This window comes from Lolium rigidum, chromosome 7, assembly GCF_022539505.1.
Source record: "Lolium rigidum isolate FL_2022 chromosome 7, APGP_CSIRO_Lrig_0.1, whole genome shotgun sequence".
Lineage (NCBI taxonomy): Eukaryota > Viridiplantae > Streptophyta > Magnoliopsida > Poales > Poaceae > Lolium > Lolium rigidum.
The window spans coordinates 160,329,918-160,350,892 of record NC_061514.1 but is presented as its reverse complement, the minus strand read 5'-3'; the positions used below and the strand labels follow the sequence as shown (position 1 = coordinate 160,350,892).

The following is a 20,975-nucleotide window of genomic DNA, read 5'->3' as shown; positions in this document are numbered from 1 at the left end:
AAACAAACATCATCTTCCACTCGATACGTTTAATCCTTTGTTTTCGAGCAAGCCGGTGAGATTGACAACCTCAGCTGTTACGTTGGGGCAAAGTACTTTGATTGTGTTGTGCAGGGTTCCACGTTGGCGCCGGTTTCACTGGTGTTGCGCCGCACTACATTCCTCCACCAACAACCTTCACGTGCTTCTTGGCTCCTACTGGTTCGATAACCTTGGTTTCATACTGAGGGAAAACTTACTGCTGTGCGCATCACACCTTCCTCTTGGGGTTCCCAACGGACGTGTTGACTACACGCCAGCAGTCCACCATGGGGCCCACTACCTAGGAGGCCTAGCATGGGCCGAGGGATGCTCCCTGGCCTAATGGGCCAGGGGCACATGCCCCCCAAGGCCCAGGCCGGCCAACCCCCTAGGGTTTCCCTGGGGGGATCAACTTGGGGGAGGGGAAAGCCCTCTCCCCCTTTTGGCCGCCGCCCCCCTAACCCTAGATGGGAAGGGGGCCACCCTGGCCGGCTGGCCCCCTATATAAAGAGGGGAGGGGGTGGCCGGCCACCACCCCCCAATCATTGCCTCCTCCTCTGGCCGCCTCTCCCTCCACCATACGCGGCTCCGGCTTAGGCGAAACCCTGCAGTTTTCTTCCTCCACTACCACCACCACGCCGTCGTGCTGTGATACGTCTCAAACGTATCTATAATTTCTTATGTTCCATGCTACTTTTATTACAATACTTGAATGTTTTATACATACTTTACAACATTATTTTACATTTTCCGGCACTAACCTATTAACAAGATGCCGAAGTGCCAGTTGCTGTTTTTCTGCTGTTTTTGGTTTCAGAAATCCTAGTAAGGAAATATTCTCGGAATTGGACGAAATCAACGCCCAGGGTCCTATTTTTGCACGAAGCTTCCAGAAGACCGAAGAGGAGACGAAGTGGGGCCACGAGGTGGGGACACACCAAGGAGGCGCAGCCCAAGCCCTGGCCGCGCCGCCCTAGTGTGTGGGCCCCCCGTGACGCCCTTTGACCTACCCTTCCGCCTACTTAAAGCCTCCGTCGTGAAACCCCCTGTACCGAGAGCCACGATACGGAAAACATTGCGAGAGGCCGCCGCCGCGAATCCCATCTCGGGGATTCGGAGATCGCCTCCGGCACCCTGCCGGAGAGGGGAATCATCACCGGAGGGGCTCTACATCATCATGCCCGCCTCGGGATTGATGCGTGAGTAGTTCATCCTTGGACTATGGGTCCATAGCAGTAGCTAGATGGTTGTCTTCTCCGCTTGTGCTTTCATTGTATTAGATCTTGTGAGCTGCCTAACATGATCAAGATCATCTATTTGTAATGCTACATGTTGTGTTTGGTGAGATCCGATGAATAGAGAATACTATGTTAAGTTGATTATCAATCTATCATATATGTGTTGTTTATGTTCTTGCATGCTCTCCGTTGCTAGTAGAGGCTCTGGCCAAGTTGATACTTGTAACTCCAAGAGGAGGGGGTATATTTATGCTCGATAGTGGGTTCATGCCTCCATTAAATGCGGGATCGTGACGAGTAGGTTCTAAGGTTGTGGATGTGCTTGTTGCTACTAGGGATAAAACATTGATGCTTTGTCTAAGGATATTTGTGTTGATTACATTACGCACCATACTTAATGCAATTACCTGTTGTTCGCAACTTAATATCTGGAAGGGGTTCGGATGATAACTCGAAGGTGGATTATTTAGGCATAGATGCATGCTGGATAGCGGTCTATGTACTTTGTCATAATGCCCTGATTAAATCACATAGTAATCATCGTTGATATGTATTGAATCTTTATTTGTCAATTGCTCACCTGTAATTTGTTCACCCAGCATGCTAGTTATCTTATAGGAGAGACACCACTAGTGAACTGTGGACCCCGGTCCATTCTTTACATCTGAATACATTCTACTGTTCTTTGCAAACAAACACCATTGATACGTCTCCAACGTATCGATAATTTCTTATGTTCCATGCTACTTTATTGATGATACCTACATGTTTTATGCACATTATATGTCATATTTATGCATTTTCTGGAACTAACCTATTAACAAGATGCCGAAGAGCCGATTCTTGTTTTCTGCTGTTTTTGGTTTCGAAATCCTAGTAAAGAAATATTCTCGGAATTGGACGAAACTTTCGCCCGGGGTCCTATTTTTGCACGAAGCTTCCAGAAGACCGAAGACCTAACGAAGTGGGGCCACGAGGAGGCCAGGGGGGTGGCCGGCGCGGCCTAGGGCTTGGCCGCGCGGCCCTGCCCCCTGGGCCCCTCGTGTGGCCCCTCGCGTTGACCCTCCGCCTACTTAAAGCTTCCGTCGCGAAAACCCCAGTACCGAGAGCCACGATACGGAAAACCTTACAGAGCCGCCGCCATCGCGAAGCCAAGATCCGGGGGACAGGAGTCTCGTTCCGGCACCCTGCCGGAGCGGGGAAGTGCCCCCGGAAGGCTTCTCCATCGACACCGCTGCCATCTCCACCGCCATCTTCATCACCGCTGCTCTGCTCCCATGAGGAGGGAGTAGTTCTCCATCGAGGCTCGGGGCTGTACCGGTAGCTATGTGGTTCATCTCTCTCCTATGTACTTCAATACAATAATCTCATGAGCTGCCCTACATGATTGAGATTCATATGATGATGCTTGTAATCTAGATGTCATTATGCTAGTCAAGTGGGTTTTACCTATGTGATCTCCGGAGACTCCTAGTCCCACGTGTGTAAAGGTGACAATGTGTGCACCGTGTGGGTCTCTTAGGCTATATTTCACGAAGTACTTATTCACTATTGAAGAGCGTAGTGAAGTGCTTATTTATATCTCTTGATGATTGCAATGTGTTTGTATCACAATTTATCTATGTGCTACTCTAGTGATGTGTTATTAAAGTAGTTTTATTCCTCCTGCATGTGTGCAAAGGTGACAGTGCGTGCACCGTGTTAGTACTTGGTTTATGCTATGATCATGATCTCTTGTAGATTGCGAAGTTAACTATTGCTATGATAATATTGATGTGATCTATTCCTCCTACATATGCATGAAGGTGACGAGTGTGCATGCTATGCTAGTACTTGGTTTAGTCGTTTTGATCTATCTTACACTTAAGGTTACTTAAACATGAGCATTATTGTGGAGCTTGTTAACTCCGGCATTGAGGGTTCGTGTAATCCTACGCAATGTGTTCATCATCCAACAAAAGTGTAGAGTATGCATTTATCTATTCTCGTTATGTGATCAATGTTGAGAGTGTCCACTAGTGAAAGTGTAATCCCTAGGCCTTGTTCCTAAATACTGCTGAGTTACTACTGCTTGTTTACTTGTTTTATCGTGTTACTACTGCTGCAATACTACCACCATCAACTACACGCCAGCAAGCTATTTTCACGGCACCGTTGCTACTGCTCATATATATTCATACCACCTGTATTTCACTATCTCTTCGCCGAACTAGTGCACCTATTTGGTGTGTTGGGGACACAAGAGACTTCTTGCTTTGTGGTTGCGGGGTTGCATGAGAGGGATATCTTTGACCTCTTCCTCCCCGAGTTCGATAAACCTTGGGTGATCCACTTAAGGGAAAACTTGCTCGCTGTTCTACAAACCTCTGCACTTGGAGGCCCAACACTGTCTACAGGAAAGGAGGGGGAACGTAGACATCAAGCACTTTTCTGGCGCCGTTGCCGGGGAGGAAAGGTAAAAGGTACTCACACTCCGGACCTCGGCTACCAAGCTATTTTCCGGCGCCGTTGTAAGTACTCGAAGCTATTTCCTTTAGACTCTGCAATTGCGACATTTGGTTTCTTGTTTACACTAGTTAGGCATAATGGAAAACAACAAAAATATGAGAGATCTTTATGAACTTTATCTTGAATTAGGACATGATGTGTTTGAAGAAAGAATTAAAAAACCCATGGAACTTTATATGCATGCTAATGGGAATGTTATTACTATGAATGCTTTGAACACCATTGTTGATAATGCTATGGAAAATTCTAAGCTTGGGGAAGCTGGCTTTGATGAGCATGATATTTTTAGTCCCCCAAGCATGGAGGAGAAAATTTACTTTGATGATACTTTACCTCCTATATATGATGCTTGCAATGATGAATATGATATTTTCAGTCCACCTACTATTGAGGAGAAAATTAATTATGATTACAATATGCCTCCTATATATGATGATTATGGTGATGAGAATAATAATGATAGCTATTTTGTTGAATTTGCTCCCACTACAACTAATAAAATTGATTATGCTTATGTGGAGAGTAATAATTTTATGCATGTGGCTCATGACAAGAATGTTTTATGTGATAGTTATATTGTTGAGTTTGTTCATGATGCTACTGAAAATTATTATGAGAGAGGGAAACGTGGTTATATGCATCTTAATAATATTAAGTTTCCCCTCTTTATGTTGAGAATCTTGAAATTGCACTTGTGTTGCTTTTCTATGCTTGTCACTTTGTTCTTCATGAATTTATTTGTGTACAAGATTCCTTTTCATAGGAAGTGGGTTAGGTTTAAATGTGTTTTGAATTTGCTTCTTGATGCTCTCTTTTGCTTCAACTCTTATTTATTGCGAGAGTATCATTAAAATCACTGAGCCCATCTTAATGGCTATAAAGAAAGAACTTCTTGGGAGATAACCCATGTGTTTATTTTACTACAGCAATTTTTTGTTTTGTTGAGTCTTGGAAGTTGTTTACTACTGTAGCAACCTCTCCTTATCATGTTTTTGTGCCAAGTAAAGTTTCTATGTCAAAGTTGAGGTTATATTTGGGATTACTGCGCAGAAACAGCATTGCTGTCTGTCACGAATCTGGGCACAGTCCTCTGTAGAAAATTCGAAAAAATCTGCCAATTTACGAGCGTGATCCTCAGATATGTACGCAACTTTCATTAGTTTTGAGTTTTTCCATTTGAGCAAGTCTGGTGCCATCTTAAAATTCGTCTTTACGGACTGTTCTGTTTTTGACAGATTCTGCCTTTTATTTCGCATTGCCTCTTTTGCTATGTTGGATTTATTTCTTTGATCCATTAATGTCCAGTAGCATTATGCAATGTCCAGAAGTGAAAATAATGATTGTGTCACCTCTGAATGAGTGAATTATTAATTGTGCACTAACCCTCTAATGAGTTTGCTTGAAGTTTGGTGTGAAGGAAGTTTTCAAGGGTCAAGAGAGGAGAATGATATACTATGATCAAGAGGAGTGAAAGCTCTAAGCTTGGGGATGCCCAAGGCATCCCCTTCTTCATCGACAACATCATCAGGTTCCTCCCCTGAAACTATATTTTTATTCAATCACATCTTGTATTCTTTGCTTGGAGCGTCGGTTTGTTTTCGTTTTTGTTTTTGTTTGAATAAGATGGATCCTAGCATTCACTTTGTGGGAGAGAGACACGCTCCGCTGTTGCATATGGACACATGTGTCCTTAGGCTTTACTCATAATGTTCAAGGCGAAGTTTCTTCTTCGTTAAATTGTTATATGGTTGGAATTGGAAAATGCTACATGTAGTAATTCTAAAATGTCTTGGATAATGTGATACTTGGTAATTGTTGTGCTCATGTTTAAGCTCTTGCATCATATGCTTTGCACCCATTAATGAAGAAATACATAGAGCTTGCTAAAATTTGATTTGCATATTTGGTTTCTCTAAGGTCTAGATAATATCTAGTATTGAGTTTTGAACAACAAGGAAGACGAGTGTAGAGTCTTATAATGTTTACAATATGTCTTTTATGTGAGTCTTGCTGCACTTGTTCATCCTTGAGTTTGCTTCAAATAAACCTTGCTAGCCTAAACCTTGTATCGAGAGGGAATACTTCTCATGCATCCAAAATCCTTGAGCCAACTACTATGCCATTTGTGTCCACCATACCTACCTACTACATGGTATTTCTCCGCCATTCCAAAGTAAATTGCTTGAGTGCTACCTTTAAAATTCCATCATTCACCTTTGCAATATATAGCTCATGGGACAAAATAGCCTTAAAAACTATCGTAGTATTGAATATGTACTTATGCACTTTATATTTTATTAAGTTGCTTGTTGCGCGATAACCATGCTTCGGGGAACGCCATCAACTATTGTTGAATATCATGTGAGTTGCTATGCATGCCCGTCTTGTCCGAAGGTCTATCATTTTAGTGGTTGGAGCATGCAAAATTGTTAGAGAAGAACATTGGGCCGCTAACTAAAGCCATGAACCATGGTGGAAGTTTCAGTTTTGGACATATATCCTCAATCTCATATGAGAATAATAACTTTGCTACATGCTTATGCATTTAAGAGGAGTCCATTATCTCGTTGTCCATGTTGTCCCGGTATGGATGTCTAAGTTGAGAATAATCAAAAGCGAGAAATCCAAAATGCGAGCTTTCTCCTTAGACCTTTGTACAGGCGGCATGGAGGTACCCCTTTGTGACACTTGGTTGAAACATGGCATGCGAAGATCCGGTAGTCCAAGTTAAGTAGGACGAGGTGCGGGCACTATTAGTATACTATGCGTGAGGCTTGCAACTTGTAAGATATAATTTACATAACTTATATGCTTTATTACTACCGTTGACAAAATTGTTTCATGTTTTCAAAATAAAAGCTCTAGCACAAATACAGCAATCGATGCTTTCCTCTGCGAAGGACCATTCTTTTACTTTTATTGTTGAGTCAGTTTACCTATCTCCTTCCACCTTAAGAAGCAAACACTTGTGTGAACTGTGCATTGATTCCTACATATTTGCATATTGCACTTGTTATATTACTTTATGTTGACAAATATCCATGAGATATACATGTTATAAGTTGAAAGCAACCGCTGAAACTTAATCTTCCTATGTGTTGCTTCAACACCTTTACTTTGATTTATTGCTTTATGAGTTAACTCTTATGCAAGACTTATTGATGCTTGTCTTGAAGTACTATTCATGAAAAGTCTTTGTCATATGATTCACTTGTTTACTCATGTCATTACCTTTGCTTTGATCGCTGCATTCATTACATATGTTTACAAATAGTATGATCAAGATTATGATGGCATGTCACTTCAGAAATTATCTTTGTTATCGTTTTACCTCGCTCGGGACGAGCAGAACTAAGCTTGGGGATGCTGATACGTCTCCAACGTATCGATAATTTCTTATGTTCCATGCTACTTTATTGATGATACCTACATGTTTTATGCACATTATATGTCATATTTATGCATTTTCTGGAACTAACCTATTAACAAGATGCCGAAGAGCCGATTCGTTGTTTTCGCTGTTTTTGGTTTCGAAATCCTAGTAAAGAAATATTCTCGGAATTGGACGAAACTTTCGCCCGGGGTCCTATTTTTGCACGAAGCTTCCGGAAGACCGAAGACCTAACGAAGTGGGGCCACGAGGAGGCCAGGGGGTGGCCGGCGCGGCCTAGGGCTTGGCCGCGCGCCCTGCCCCCCGGGCCCCTCGTGTGGCCCCTCGCGTTGACCCTCCGCCTACTTAAAGCTTCCGTCGCGAAAACCCCGCACCGAGAGCCACGATACGGAAAACCTTGCGGAGCCGCCGCCATCGCGAAGCCAAGATCCGGGGGACAGGAGTCTCTGTTCCGGCACCCTGCCGGAGCGGGGAAGTGCCCCGGAAGGCTTCTCCATCGACACCGCTGCCATCTCCACCGCCATCTTCATCACCGCTGCTGCTCCCATGAGGAGGGAGTAGTTCTCCATCGAGGCTCGGGGCTGTACCGGTAGCTATGTGGTTCATCTCTCTCCTATGTACTTCAATACAATAATCTCATGAGCTGCCCTACATGATTGAGATTCATATGATGATGCTTGTAATCTAGATGTCATTATGCTAGTCAAGTGGGTTTTACCTATGTGATCTCCGGAGACTCCTAGTCCCACGTGTGTAAAGGTGACAGAGTGTGTGCACCGTGTGGGTCTCTTAGGCTATATTTCACGAAGTACTTATTCACTATTGAAGAGCGTAGTGAAGTGCTTATTTATATCTCTTGATGATTGCAATGTGTTTGTATCACAATTTATCTATGTGCTACTCTAGTGATGTGTTATTAAAGTAGTTTTATTCCTCCCGCATGTGTGCAAAGGTGACAGATGCGTGCACCGTGTTAGTACTTGGTTTATGCTATGATCATGATCTCTTGTAGATTGCGAAGTTAACTATTGCTATGATAATATTGATGTGATCTATTCCTCCTACATATGCATGAAGGTGACAAGTGTGCATGCTATGCTAGTACTTGGTTTAGTCGTTTTGATCTATCTTACACTTAAGGTTACTTAAACATGAGCATTATTGTGGAGCTTGTTAACTCCGGCATTGAGGGTTCGTGTAATCCTACGCAATGTGTTCATCATCCAACAAAAGTGTAGAGTATGCATTTATCTATTCTGTTATGTGATCAATGTTGAGAGTGTCCACTAGTGAAAGTGTAATCCCTAGGCCTTGTTCCTAAATACTGCTGAGTTACTACTGCTTGTTTACTCGTTTTACTCGTGTTACTACTCGCTGCAATACTACCACCATCAACTACACGCCAGCAAGCTATTTTCTCGGCACCGTTGCTACTGCTCATATATATTCATACCACCTGTATTTCACTATCTCTTCGCCGAACTAGTGCACCTATTTGGTGTGTTGGGGACACAAGAGACTTCTTGCTTTGTGGTTGCAGGGGTTGCATGAGAGGGATATCTTTGACCTCTTCCTCCCTGAGTTCGATAAACCTTGGGTGATCCACTTAAGGGAAAACTTGCTGCTGTTCTACAAACCTCTGCACTTGGAGGCCCAACACTGTCTACAGGAAAGGAGGGGGAACGTAGACATCAACCATCTTCCACTCGATACGCTTAATCCTTTGTTTTCAGCAAGCCGGTGAGATTGACAACCTCACTGTTACGTTGGGGCAAAGTACTTTGATTGTGTTGTGCAGGTTCCACGTTGGCGCCGGTTTCACTGGTGTTGCGCCGCACTACACTCCTTCGCCAACAACCTTCACGTGCTTCTTGGCTCCTACTGGTTCGATAACCTTGGTTTCATACTGAGGGAAACTTACTGCTGTGCGCATCATACCTTCCTCTTGGGGTTCCCAACGGACGTGTACATTTACGCACATCATGCTGCTAGAACTTGGAGGAGACTACCACACCTCCGCTGCCCGCTGGAACGGGAGAGGAAGGTGCTTCATCGGCACCGTATGCGCGACCGAGTACGGAAGTGCTGCCGAATTGCAGCACCGGGGACGATCGTCTACACCAACAACGAGATTAATCTCGTAGGCTTTGGAATCTTCGAGGGTTAGTCTCATCTCCATCTCGTTGCTTCGATCTTGTAGATTAGATCTTGGGTGTTCCATAGATTAGATCTGTTGGTTTTATTCGTCTTGCGGTAGGAAAATTTTTGGTTTCTATCCAACGAACCCCATCAGTGGTATCAGAGCCATGTCTATGCATAGATCTGTTGCACGAGTAAAACACAATGGTTTTGTGGGCGGTGATGCTTTTGTTGCTTTAGTTTGTGTACTTTGCATCTTGCGGGATGGTGGGATGAAGCGGCCCGGGCTAACTTTACATGACCGCGTCTCATGAGACTTGCTCCACACTTGACATGCAACTTGTATTGCATAAGTGGCTTTGCGGGTGTCTGTCTCTCTCACCATAGTGAAGATTGTAATTTGCACTTCTATTGTCAACACTAGTATCACCGTTGTGGTTCATGTTCGTAGGTAGATTGGATCTTACTCGAAAACCCTAAACCACGTAAAATATGCAAACCAAATTAGAGGCGTCTAACTTGTTTTTGCAGGGTTTGGTGATGTGATATGGCCATGATGTGATGATGATTATATTTGATGTATGAGATGTTCATTGTTGTATTATGGCAACCGGCAGAGCCTAATGGTTGTCTTTAATTTTTGTTAAAGACATGCGTGTCTATTCATCATGTAATAGCTTTATTTCAAGTAGTTGTTATAGTAGCTATAAGTGATGGACAACCATGAAGCGGCGCCACTGACCTTGACGCCATGCTGGTGATGATGGAGATCATGTACGTGCTTTGGAGATGGAGGTCAAAAGCACAAGAAGAAAGGCCATATCATATCACACATTATGAATTGCATGTGATGTTAATCCTTTTTATGCATCTTATTTTGCTTAGATCGCGACGGTAGCATTATAAGATGATCCCTCTCACTAAATATCAAGATAATAAAGTGTTCATCCTTAGTATGCACCGTTGCTAAGACTTGTCGTTTCGAAGCATCTCGTGATGATCGGGTGTGATAGACTCTACATGTGCATACAACGGGTGCAAGCCAGATTTGCACACGCGGATACTAAGGTTGCCTTGATGAGCCTAGCATGTACATACATGGTCTCGGAACAAGGGATACCGAAAGGTAGAGCATGAGTCATATGAATGATATGATGAACACTTGGAGTGTTCGCCTTTGAAGCTACATCTTTTCTCGTGAAGATCGGACTTGATGTAGTGGATTTGGTTCGTGTAATCACTAAGACAATGCGAGGGATGTTGTTTTGAGTGGGAGTTCACCTAGTTAATTTAAGAATTAAAATTGAACTCTATTTATCATAAACTTAGTCTAAACTCTTTGCAAATATGTTGTAGATCATGGCCCCCCCCCCCTCCATCAATTTTAACCAGTTCCTAGAGAAAGAAAAGCTTAAGGGCAATGGTAGCAACTTCACCGACTGGTTCCGTCATGTGAGGATTTTCCTCGCTGGCGTAAGCATGCAATATGTGCTCGATGCACCGCTAGGTCCCCCACCACCTCCTGCAGTATCCGAGGACATAAAGAATGTTTATGAGACAAGGGTAACTCGATACTCCGAAGTTCAGTGTGCCATCTTGTGCAGCTTAGAGGCAGAGCTCCAAAAGCGTTTTGAGCACCACGACCCTTGTGATATGATGCGTGAGCTCAAACTTATCTTTGAAACTCATGCGGCCGTGGAGAGCTATGAGGCCTCGAAACAGTTCTTTAGCTGTATGATGGAAGAGGGCAGCTCCGTTAGTGAGCACATGTTGGCCATGTCCGTACATGCGAAGAAGCTCAGTGACATGGGGATGATGATCCCTAACCAGCTGGGTATTCATCGTGTCCTTCAATCACTGCCACCAAGTTACAAGAACTTCGTGATGAACTACAACATGCGTAACATGAACAAAGATTTACCTGAACTCTTTTCCATGCTGAAATCTGCTGAAGTAGAGATAAAGAAGGAGAATCAAGTGTTGATGGTCAACAAGACCACCAGTTTCAAAAAGCAGGGCAAGCCTAACAAGGGCAACTTCAAGAAGGGCGGCAAGAAAGTTGCAGCACACCCTGAGAAGCCTAAGGCTGGTCCTAAACCTGAGACTGTGTGGTATTATTGCCAGGGGAAGGGGCACTGGAAGCGCAATTGCTCCAAATACTTGGCCGATCTGAAGAGCGGCCACGTCAAAAAGAAAGGTATATTTGATATACATGTTATTGATGTCTATCTTACTGGTTCTCGTAGTAGTGCCTGGGTATTTGATACTGGTTCGGTTGCTCGCATTTGTAACACGAAACAGGAACTGCGGAATAGACGAAGCCTGGCGAGGGACGAGGTGACGATGCGCGTTGGAAATGGATCCAAAGTCGATGTGATCGCCGTCGGCACGCTCCCTCTACATCTACCTTCGGGATTAGTTTTAAACCTTAATAATTGTTATTTGGTACTGCGTTGAGCATGAACATTATATATGGATCTTGTTTGATGCAAGACGGTTATTCGTTTAAGTCCGAGAATAATGGTTGTTCGATTTATATGAGTAATGTCTTTTATGGCCATGCACCTGAGATGAATGGTTTATTCTTGTTAAATCTCGATAGTAGTGATACACATGTTCATAATATTGATGCTAAGCGAATTAAATTCAATGATAATTCTACTTATATGTGGCATTGTCGTCTTGGTTATATTGGAGTGAAGCGCATGAAGAAACTCCATTCCGGTGGACTTCTTGAGTCACTTGACTTTGAGTCACTTGACAGATGCGAGGCATGTCTAATGGGAAAAATGACTAAGACTCCATTTTCTGGTACAATGGAGCGAGCTACAGAGTTATTGGAAATCATACATACCGATGTGTGCGGACCAATGAGTGTAGCATCGCGCGGTGGTTATCATTATGTTCTAACCTTCACGAATGATCTGAGTAGATATGGATATATTTACTTTATGAAACATAAGTCCGAGACTTTTGAGAAGTTCAAGGAATTCCAAAGTGAAGTAGAAAATCAACGTAACAAGAAGATTAAGTTTCTGCGTTCTGATCGCGGAGGCGAATATCTGAGTTATGAGTTTGGCATGCATTTAAAGAAATGCGGGATACTTTCACAGTTGACACCGCCGGGAACACCACAGCGCAATGGTGTGTCCGAACGTCGTAATCGAACTCTCTTAGATATGGTTCGGTCTATGATGTCTCTTACCGATTTGCCGTTAACGTTTTGGGGTTATGCATTAGAGACAGCCGCATTCACTTTAAATAGGGCACCATCTAAATCCGTTGAAACGACACCGTATGAATTATGGTTTGGGAAGAAACCTAAGATGTCGTTCCATAAAGTTTGGGGTTGTGAAGCTTATGTAAAGAAGTTACAACCGGACAAGCTAGAACCCAAAGCGGAGAAATGCGTCTTCATAGGATACCCTAAAGAAACAATTGGGTATACTTTCTATCACAGATCCGAAGGCAAAATCTTTGTTGCCAAGAACGGATCCTTTCTTGAGAAGGAGTTTCTCACTAAAGAAGTGACTGGAAGGAAAGTAGAACTCGACGAGGTTAATGAACCTTCTCTCATAGATCAGAGTAGCGCAGTGCCGGAAGAAGTTCCTGCGCAGCCTACACCGATAGGAGAGGAAGCAAATGATGATGATCATGAAGCTTCGAACGAGGAAGCTACTGAACCTCACAGATCGACGAGGGAACGTACCACTCCTGATTGGTATGATCCCTGTCTAAATGTCATGATTGTGGACAACAATGATGAGGACCCTGCAACGTATGAAGAAGCGATGATGAGCCCAGATTCCAACAAATGGCAAGAAGCCATGAAATCCGAAATGGGATCCATGTATGATAACAAAGTGTGGACTTTGGTAGACTTACCTGATAGCCGCAAGGCTGTCGAGAATAAATGGATCTTCAAAAGAAAAACATATGCTGATGGTAATATTACTGTCTATAAAGCTCGACTTGTCGCGAAGGGGTTCCGACAAATTCAAGGAGTTGACTACGATGAGACTTTCTCACCTGTAGCGAAGCTAAAGTCTATGAGGATTTTGTTAGCAATAGCTGCATTTTTCGATTATGAGATTTGGCAGATGGATGTCAAAACGGCGTTCCTTAATGGTGATATTGAGGAAGAGTTGTATATGGTACAACCCAAAGGTTTTGTCGATCCTAAAAATATCGACAAGGTATGCAAACTTCAGCCGTTCCATTTATGGACTGAAGCAAGCATCCCGGAGTTGGAACCTACGCTTTGATAGAGTGATCAAAGACTTTGGTTTTATACGGACTTATGGTGAGGCATGTATTTACAAGAAAGTGAGTGGGAGCTCTGTAGCGTTCCTAATATTATATGTAGATGACATATTATTGATTGGGAATGATATAGAACTATTAAGCAGCGTTAAAGGTTATTTGAATAAGTCTTTTTCAATGAAAGACCTTGGTGAAGCAGCATATATTTTAGGCATCAAGATTTATAGAGATAGATCAAGACGCCTAATAGGCCTTTCACAGAGTACACACCTGGACAAGATTCTAAAGAAGTTTAGAATGGATGAAAGCAAGAAAGGGTTCTTGCCTATGTTGCCAGTGTAAGGTCTTGAGTAAGACTCAAGGTCCGGCTACGGCAGATGAAAGAGAGAGGATGAGCAAGATCCCCTATGCTTCGGCAGTAGGCTCTATCATGTACGCCATGCTGTGTACTAGACCGGATATCGCACATGCTGTTAGTTTGACCAGCAGATATCAAAATGATCCAGGAATGGAACACTGGACAGCGGTCAAGAATATCCTGAAGTACTTGAAAAGGACTAAGGATATGTTTCTTTGTTATGGCGGTGACCAAGTGTTATCACCAGAATTTGACCGAGTCAGAGGTGGGCCGCGATCAAGATGGACGTGAAGATTATACATGGAATAAAATACGTGAATCGGCCTTGTTTACCAAGTTGGGATAAACTGCCCATGTATCTGTAACATATTAGATCGCATCTTAGTTTAGAAGTTAGAGTTTTACCCGTGCACGGTTTGGTGCACGCCCACATTAGAAAGTCCCCCGGACTATAAATATGTATCTAGGGTTTATGGAATAAACAACAACCAACGTTCAACACAAACCAATCTCGGCGCATCGCCAACCCCTTCGTCCCAAGGGTTTCTTCGGTAAGCACCATGCTGCCTAGATCGCATCTTGCGATCTAGGCAAGCACGAGCCTGCCCACGTTGTTCATGCGTTGCTCGTACCGAAGCCTTTTTGATGGCGAGCAACGTAGTTATCATAGATGTGTTAGGGTTAGCATTGTTCTTAGTATCATATGCTGTCGTAGTGCAACCCTTGCGCATCTAGCCGTCCTTGTACCTCATCATGGGTGCAGGGCGGCACCCCGCTTGATCGTTATTCGAGTAGATCTGATCCGTTACGATTGCTCCTTGATTTATCGTGGATTAGTTTAATATCCGCAATAGTTAGGCCTTACAAAGGGTTGGAGGATCCAGCGGCGTGTAGGGTGTAGTTTGCTGGCCCTAGACAGGATGTTCCGAGGATCAACCTCGTGTTGGTTTTTAGGCCTTGTCTAGGGCTGGCTTACGGTCACCGTGCGCGAGCGCGAGGCCCAATCGTGAGTAGGATGATCCGATTATGCGGTGAAAACCCTAGATCGTCGTGGATCTCATATGCTTTATCTTGATCAAGCAGGACCACCATATATTTGGCCACCTTGGACGAATCATGGGTGGATCGGCTCCATGAGCCGATTCACAGGATAACCTGAGAGCCGATCGAGGCTCGTATTTAACGTGTACGTGTGTGCCCCGGCAGAAACTAAGCGAGGCATCATCCACACCTTCCTCGACCGGGTATAGGTCAGGTGGCACGCCCTTGCAGCTTGCATCGGCGCGCGACCAGGAGGCTTTGCGGGCCGTCGCTCCGAGGGACCGGGGCCAGCCGCAGCCCTAGTTGTTCCCGGCTCTACGGTGTTGGCCGTCCACCGCCCGCCGGTGGGTTTCGACGCCAACACATTCTCGGCACGCCACGGTGGGACAATCGTCAACATCCACGACATCCACCACATCGCCATCTACATCCGAGATGGCGGAAGAGACTCCGGTCACTTACGAGGACCTCACCGGCGAGCTCAAGAAGAAGTATGACGAGGTCAAAGCCGTCCTCGAAGCCGACCTCATCGGCTCTTTCCACGAGACCCGCTCCCATGGCATCGGATGGAAGGGGTTCTCACCTGAAGGCGCCCTTGATGGAGTGGATCTATCCACCCCGTCGAAGAACGCACCAGGTCGCTCGCGTCGAGAGGTCAACTTCATGGTGGCTCATTCGCTGCACCGCCACTCTGAGAGCCTGGTGAACACGTTGGAGCGCGTCGCTCTTCGCGTGATCCAGGAAATCATGAGCCATCAGCACTCTCCGTCAGGACCAGCCCTAGGGACTCACCAAGGGGAATTGCTACTCCAGTCCCGTCCACCGCTGCCGTTCGCGTTGGCAGCGCCCGAGGCGCCGAACTCATCGGCCTACGTCGTCTACAAGATTGGTGGTGACCCCAGTGACTACCAATTCCTACATGACGCGCCCAAGGAGATCCCGCACGGATACGCATGCGCATACGTGCCAGACTGCAGCACCTGGGCACCCTCGAACCAGGTTGCAACAGCGGGGACTTCTGGAACAACAGGAGGAACGTCGGAGGCAGACCCCGAGAAGCAAATGTGGCTAGCTAAATACGCCACCCCGACAAAACTCCGCAGCCCAGCTCCTGCAGTTGGCTCGGAACCGGAAAAACAAGCATGGCCGGTAAAGTACGCCACTCCGGCGAATCTTCGGGGTTCGGCACCTGCAGCCATCACCGCGGATCAGATTTGTACGATCCTGAAAGATCAGTTCGGCATGATGCCGAAAAGGAAAGCGATCGGCTATACCAAGCCGTACCCCAACGAGTACGAATTGATCCCGCTACCACCCAAATATCGGCTCCCGGACTTCACAAAGTTCAGCGGATCGGATGGTTCCAGCTCCATCGAGCATGTGAGCCGATATTTGGCGCAGCTGGGCATGATCTCAGCGTCAGACGAGCTGCGCGTGAGGTACTTCTCACAGTCCCTCACAGGATCGGCTTTCGGTTGGTACACGTCGCTGCCACCGAACTCAGTCCAGACTTGGAAGCAGCTCGGAAGAACGGTTCCATGAGCAATATCACTCGGAGGCTTCCGAGGCTGGCATTGCCGATTTGGCACAAGTACGACGAGGCGCGGGGAAACAGGTGTCGGAATACATCCAGCGCTTCGAGGACCGTTAGGAACCGATGCTATTCGGTTCACGTAAGCGAAAAGAAGCGATCGAGTTGGCGGTGGTGGGTCTGTCATCATCGAACAAGGACGTGGCCGCCCAAGCGGACTACCCTTCATTAGCACACATGGTGCAGAAGCTGTCAGCGTATGAACAGCGCCACCCAGATGTCTACCAGGACAAATTCAAGCGCGTGGTTACCATGATTGACGCAGGCGAAGATGAAGGCGCTATGGGAGACCAAGAAATAGCAGTGGCTGAGTGGACTCGGGGAGGAACCCCCGTGTCCTGCAAATGGGTAAAGCCACCGGTGGCCGCCCGTGGGATTTGATTTTGACGTGACCAAGACGGAGCAAATCTTCGACCTCCTGCTCAAGGAGAAACGGCTGACGATCCCCGAAGGTCTCAAGTTCCCCACGGCGCAGGAGCTGAACGGAAAGCCATACCGCAAATGGCACAACTCGCTCTCCCATGCCACCAACGACCGCAGGGTGTGGCGTCGGCACATCCAAGCGGCGATAGAGAAGGGGCGTCTAATTTTCAACCGGTACGCTATGAAGGTCGACACCCAACCCTTCCCCGCCGTTAACATGGTGGAAGTCACCTTCCCCGAGGGTTGCCGGACGGGTCCCTCGTTCAGCATCAACATGGTAGGACCCGGGAACCACTCGGCAAAGATGGAGATGAGAGCAGCTGCTCTCGGAGCAAGGACACGAGAGGGGCCGCTCCATGCGATCGGCTCCGTCAAGATGGCAAGCGCTACGTCACGGAGGGGGAAGTGAAGAACATAAGATATCAACGACCCCTCTCTGATCACCTCCTCAACAAGTATGTGAGTCAGTACGACCAACGCCGGCGACACGGCGACGATGATGAGAGAGATCGTCTGGCTAGAGGAGCCAGAAGATATCGTCGGCGCGATCACAATGAGGAGGAGCACAAGCGCCGTGCCACGGAAAAGCCAAGGGAGCAAGATGACAACGCCAGGCACTGGGACTGCCCCTTCTTCAGACACTGCTGGGATTCAGGAATGAGCCGATTGCCAACAATCGGCAACTGCCCGAATGCAACCGAAAAAGAAGGAGGCAGCCAACGTGTCTGTGTTCGAGCGCCTAGGGCCTCTCCCACCACAAAACAGACGTGCTGAGATCCCTCGGTTGGAAGATCTCGAGGATTCGGAAGACGAGGGGGAAGACGAAGAAGACAGGTACCACCGTCCAAGGTGGTGCCCTGATGGTCTCAGCCATTCACAAAAGCGCAGGGTTCAGCGATTGCGCGGCTTGGAGGAAGCCGAGAGGTTATACTTGCATACGCTAAGGAAGGCACGACCTGATCTGGCTGCGAAAGTTCAGCGAACCCTGGATGAGGAGGGACTGCCGCAAAGAAAAGAGTGGCGCCCCAAGCAAAGGAAAGCCGATGATGAAACATCGGCTGGTACGAACATGGTGCTCGTTCGTCCGGCGAAGTGTAGAACTCCACGATTACACGATGCACCCGAGGTGGACAACAGCAAGCGCACCAACGTGATAAAGTCAGAGATTGGGCTGGTTTTATCCACCGGCCTGGACGAGTAGCAAGACTACGTCAATAAACAAACGTGGCGAGGCTGATCCTTGCGATCGGCCCCCCAAAAAATTTATGAAGGGACATTACAAAACCTTCACCGAGCAAGCAACGTGGAGGCCGATTCCAGCGATCGGCCAAAATTATCCTCACCATCCATTCTGCCTGGGATCAACGTTTGACCCAACAAGGACTACCTGACGAGCCGATATCATCAATTCTCTTGACAGAATCGGCTCGGGGGGGCACCTAGATGGATAATGCTATGGGGGCCGATACACAAATCGGCCTAAAATTTTTAAACATTTTTACAGCCGATGCGAGGGCATCGACTTTAGAATCGAGAAGTAGCCGATGCGCGGCCATCGACTCAAGAGGAATAACTGTTACGATCAGAGGATCAATGAAGCACGGAGGGGGATTTTAATGGAAGAACTCCTCAATGGAGTAGTTTAAGGGCTCAGATCCTCTCTTCAAGGAAAATGCCAAGAGCAGCCTGGATGTGCAGATCAGGTCAAGGATGGATTGCATTAGATCCGCCAAAGGAAGAAAGGGGATCGGCTTTGGCATATTCTCTCTGACAGTCTCGCCTCGAGTAAGGCTCGGGGGGCAGCAGGCCTGGTAGATACTCTGTTTTACTCTGTTTAAAAAGCCGATTGGGATACCATCGGCTGACCCTTTATTGCAACTTTCTTCACGAATGATGAGTACTGAAGAGGATTATTGGGTTTGGTTGGAAAAGTTCAAAGGTTTTCCTGAAGATCCTGCATTTTCTGCCAGATTTAGAAAATCATCAGTTGGAGAAAGGAAGGGCAAATTTCGAAGGACCGATGCGGTGCTATCGGCTCATCACGCATTAGCAAAGGGGACGAATCGGCAAGGTCAGTAGAAGAGGGAATCGGCTCAATTAAACTCAGAAGAAATCGGCGAAATCAAATTGGGGAAAAGTTCTTCATTAATAGGCGAGATTTCTTACATAAAAAGCTAATTGCTCTCAAAAGGAAATACTAGGGGATACATTGCCCCATCTACTACTGCTGGCCCTATTCTAGAGGTCCTATCTACGGGCCATCACTGCCCTCGTCGTCGCCATCGTCACTACCGTCGGCGCTGCTCCCGGCGAGCTCGTCGTCGCTCCAATGGCCGCCGACTGGGCCCTCGTTGTCTTCATCTTCTTCAGCGGCGTCCTCGTCGCTGTCGAAGTCGCTAAGGTTGCCCGGCCAAGGGCAGAACCGCTTGGCCGGCGGCTCGTCGGAGGAGCTGTCATCGTCGTCGTCCTCCTCCTCTTCCTCCTCCTTCACCCCCTCGGAGGAGGTGAAGTCATCCCAGGAGAAGCGATCGTCATCGCTCTCCTCCTCCGATTCCCCGTTAGCGAGGAAGCGGAGGTCGCTTTCCCCGTCCGTTGAGGACTGGTCGTCCTCGGACCAGATGGAGAAGTCATGGTCCGACTCCTCCCCGGCCGCAATGGCGCGGCGGATGTTGGCCGCGTGGACCTCCGCCGGGTTCGGCTCCGGCGTCGGCTCGCGAGACGAAGAGGACTGGGTGGAAAGATCCGATGAAGCAGAGGAGGAAGAAGACATGGTGGCGCAGGAGGGCTTTTGGAGTGCTAATGCGAAGGAGATGTAGAGGAGAACTGTTCGTGGCAGATAAATAAAAGGGGATATAGTGGAAATTCAATGCCACAGCAGTTTCTGAGGAAGTAGTGCCAGGACTGTCAAATCGTGCGGAGAAGTTGAGAAGGCAAGTTATCATGATGAAGGACTCTGCGACGGTTCTCGCTCTCGCCACGACATGACCCTACGAGAGAAAAGCGTAATGATTTTGGAAATGTCATTTCCAAAACCAGGGGGGCATGTGTTATCACCAGAATTTGACCGAGTCAGAGGTGGGCCGCGATCAAGATGGACGTGAAGATTATACATGGAATAAAATACGTGAATCGGCCTTGTTTACCAAGTTGGGCTAAACTGCCCATGTATCTGTAACATATTAGATCGCATCTTAGTTTAGAAGTTAGAGTTTTACCCGTGCACGGTTTGGTGCACGCCCACATTAGAAAGTCCCCTGGACTATAAATATGTATCTAGGGTTTATGGAATAAACAACAACCAACGTTCAACACAAACCAATCTCGGCGCATCGCCAACCCCTTCGTCCCAAGGGTTTCTTCGGTAAGCACCATGCTGCCTAGATCGCATCTTGCGATCTAGGCAGCACGAGCCTGCCCACGTTGTTCATGCGTTGCTCGTACTGAAGCCTTTTTGATGGCGAGCAACGTAGTTATCATAGATGTGTTAGGGTTAGCATTGTTCTTAGTATCATATGCTCGTCGTAGTGCAACCCTTGCGCATCTAGCCGTCCTTGTACCTCATCATGGGTGCGGGGCGGCACCCCGCTTGATCGTTATTCAGTAGATCTGATCCGTTACGATTGCTCCTTGATTTATCGAGGATTAGTTTAATATCTCGCAATAGTTAGGCCTTACAAAGGGTTGGAGGATCCAGCGGCGTGTAGGGTGTAGTTTGCTGGCCCTAGACAGGATGTTCCGAGGATCAACCTCGTGTTGGTTTTAGGCCTTGTCTAGGGCTGGCTTACGGTCACCGTGCGCGAGCGCGAGGCCCAATCGTGAGTAGGATGATCCGATTATGCGGTGAAAACCCTAGATCGTCGTGGATCTCATATGCTTTATCTTGATCAAGCGAGGACCACCATATATTCGGCCACCTTGGACGAATCATGGGTGGATCGGCTCCATGAGCCGATTCACGAGATAACTCGAGAGCCGATCGAGGCTCGTATTTAACGTGTACGT

At 46.7% G+C, this 20,975-nt stretch overlaps 1 protein-coding gene across 1 annotated transcript in view; it reads left to right on the top strand.

Moving 5' to 3' along the window:
- The window catches only part of LOC124672191, a gene marked incomplete at its 3' end in the record, with an annotated part of 31,967 nt that extends 18,173 nt beyond the window's left edge, over positions 1–13,794 (top strand). Inside the window, exons 4-7 of the mRNA XM_047208463.1 lie at positions 10,681–10,804; positions 10,901–11,494; positions 12,352–13,272; positions 13,586–13,794. Of these exons, the coding sequence (XP_047064419.1) occupies positions 10,681–10,804; positions 10,901–11,494; positions 12,352–13,272; positions 13,586–13,794 (1,848 nt within the window). The remainder of the gene's footprint in view (positions 1–10,680; positions 10,805–10,900; positions 11,495–12,351; positions 13,273–13,585) is intronic.
- Between the last annotated feature and the right edge of the window lie 7,181 nt (positions 13,795–20,975).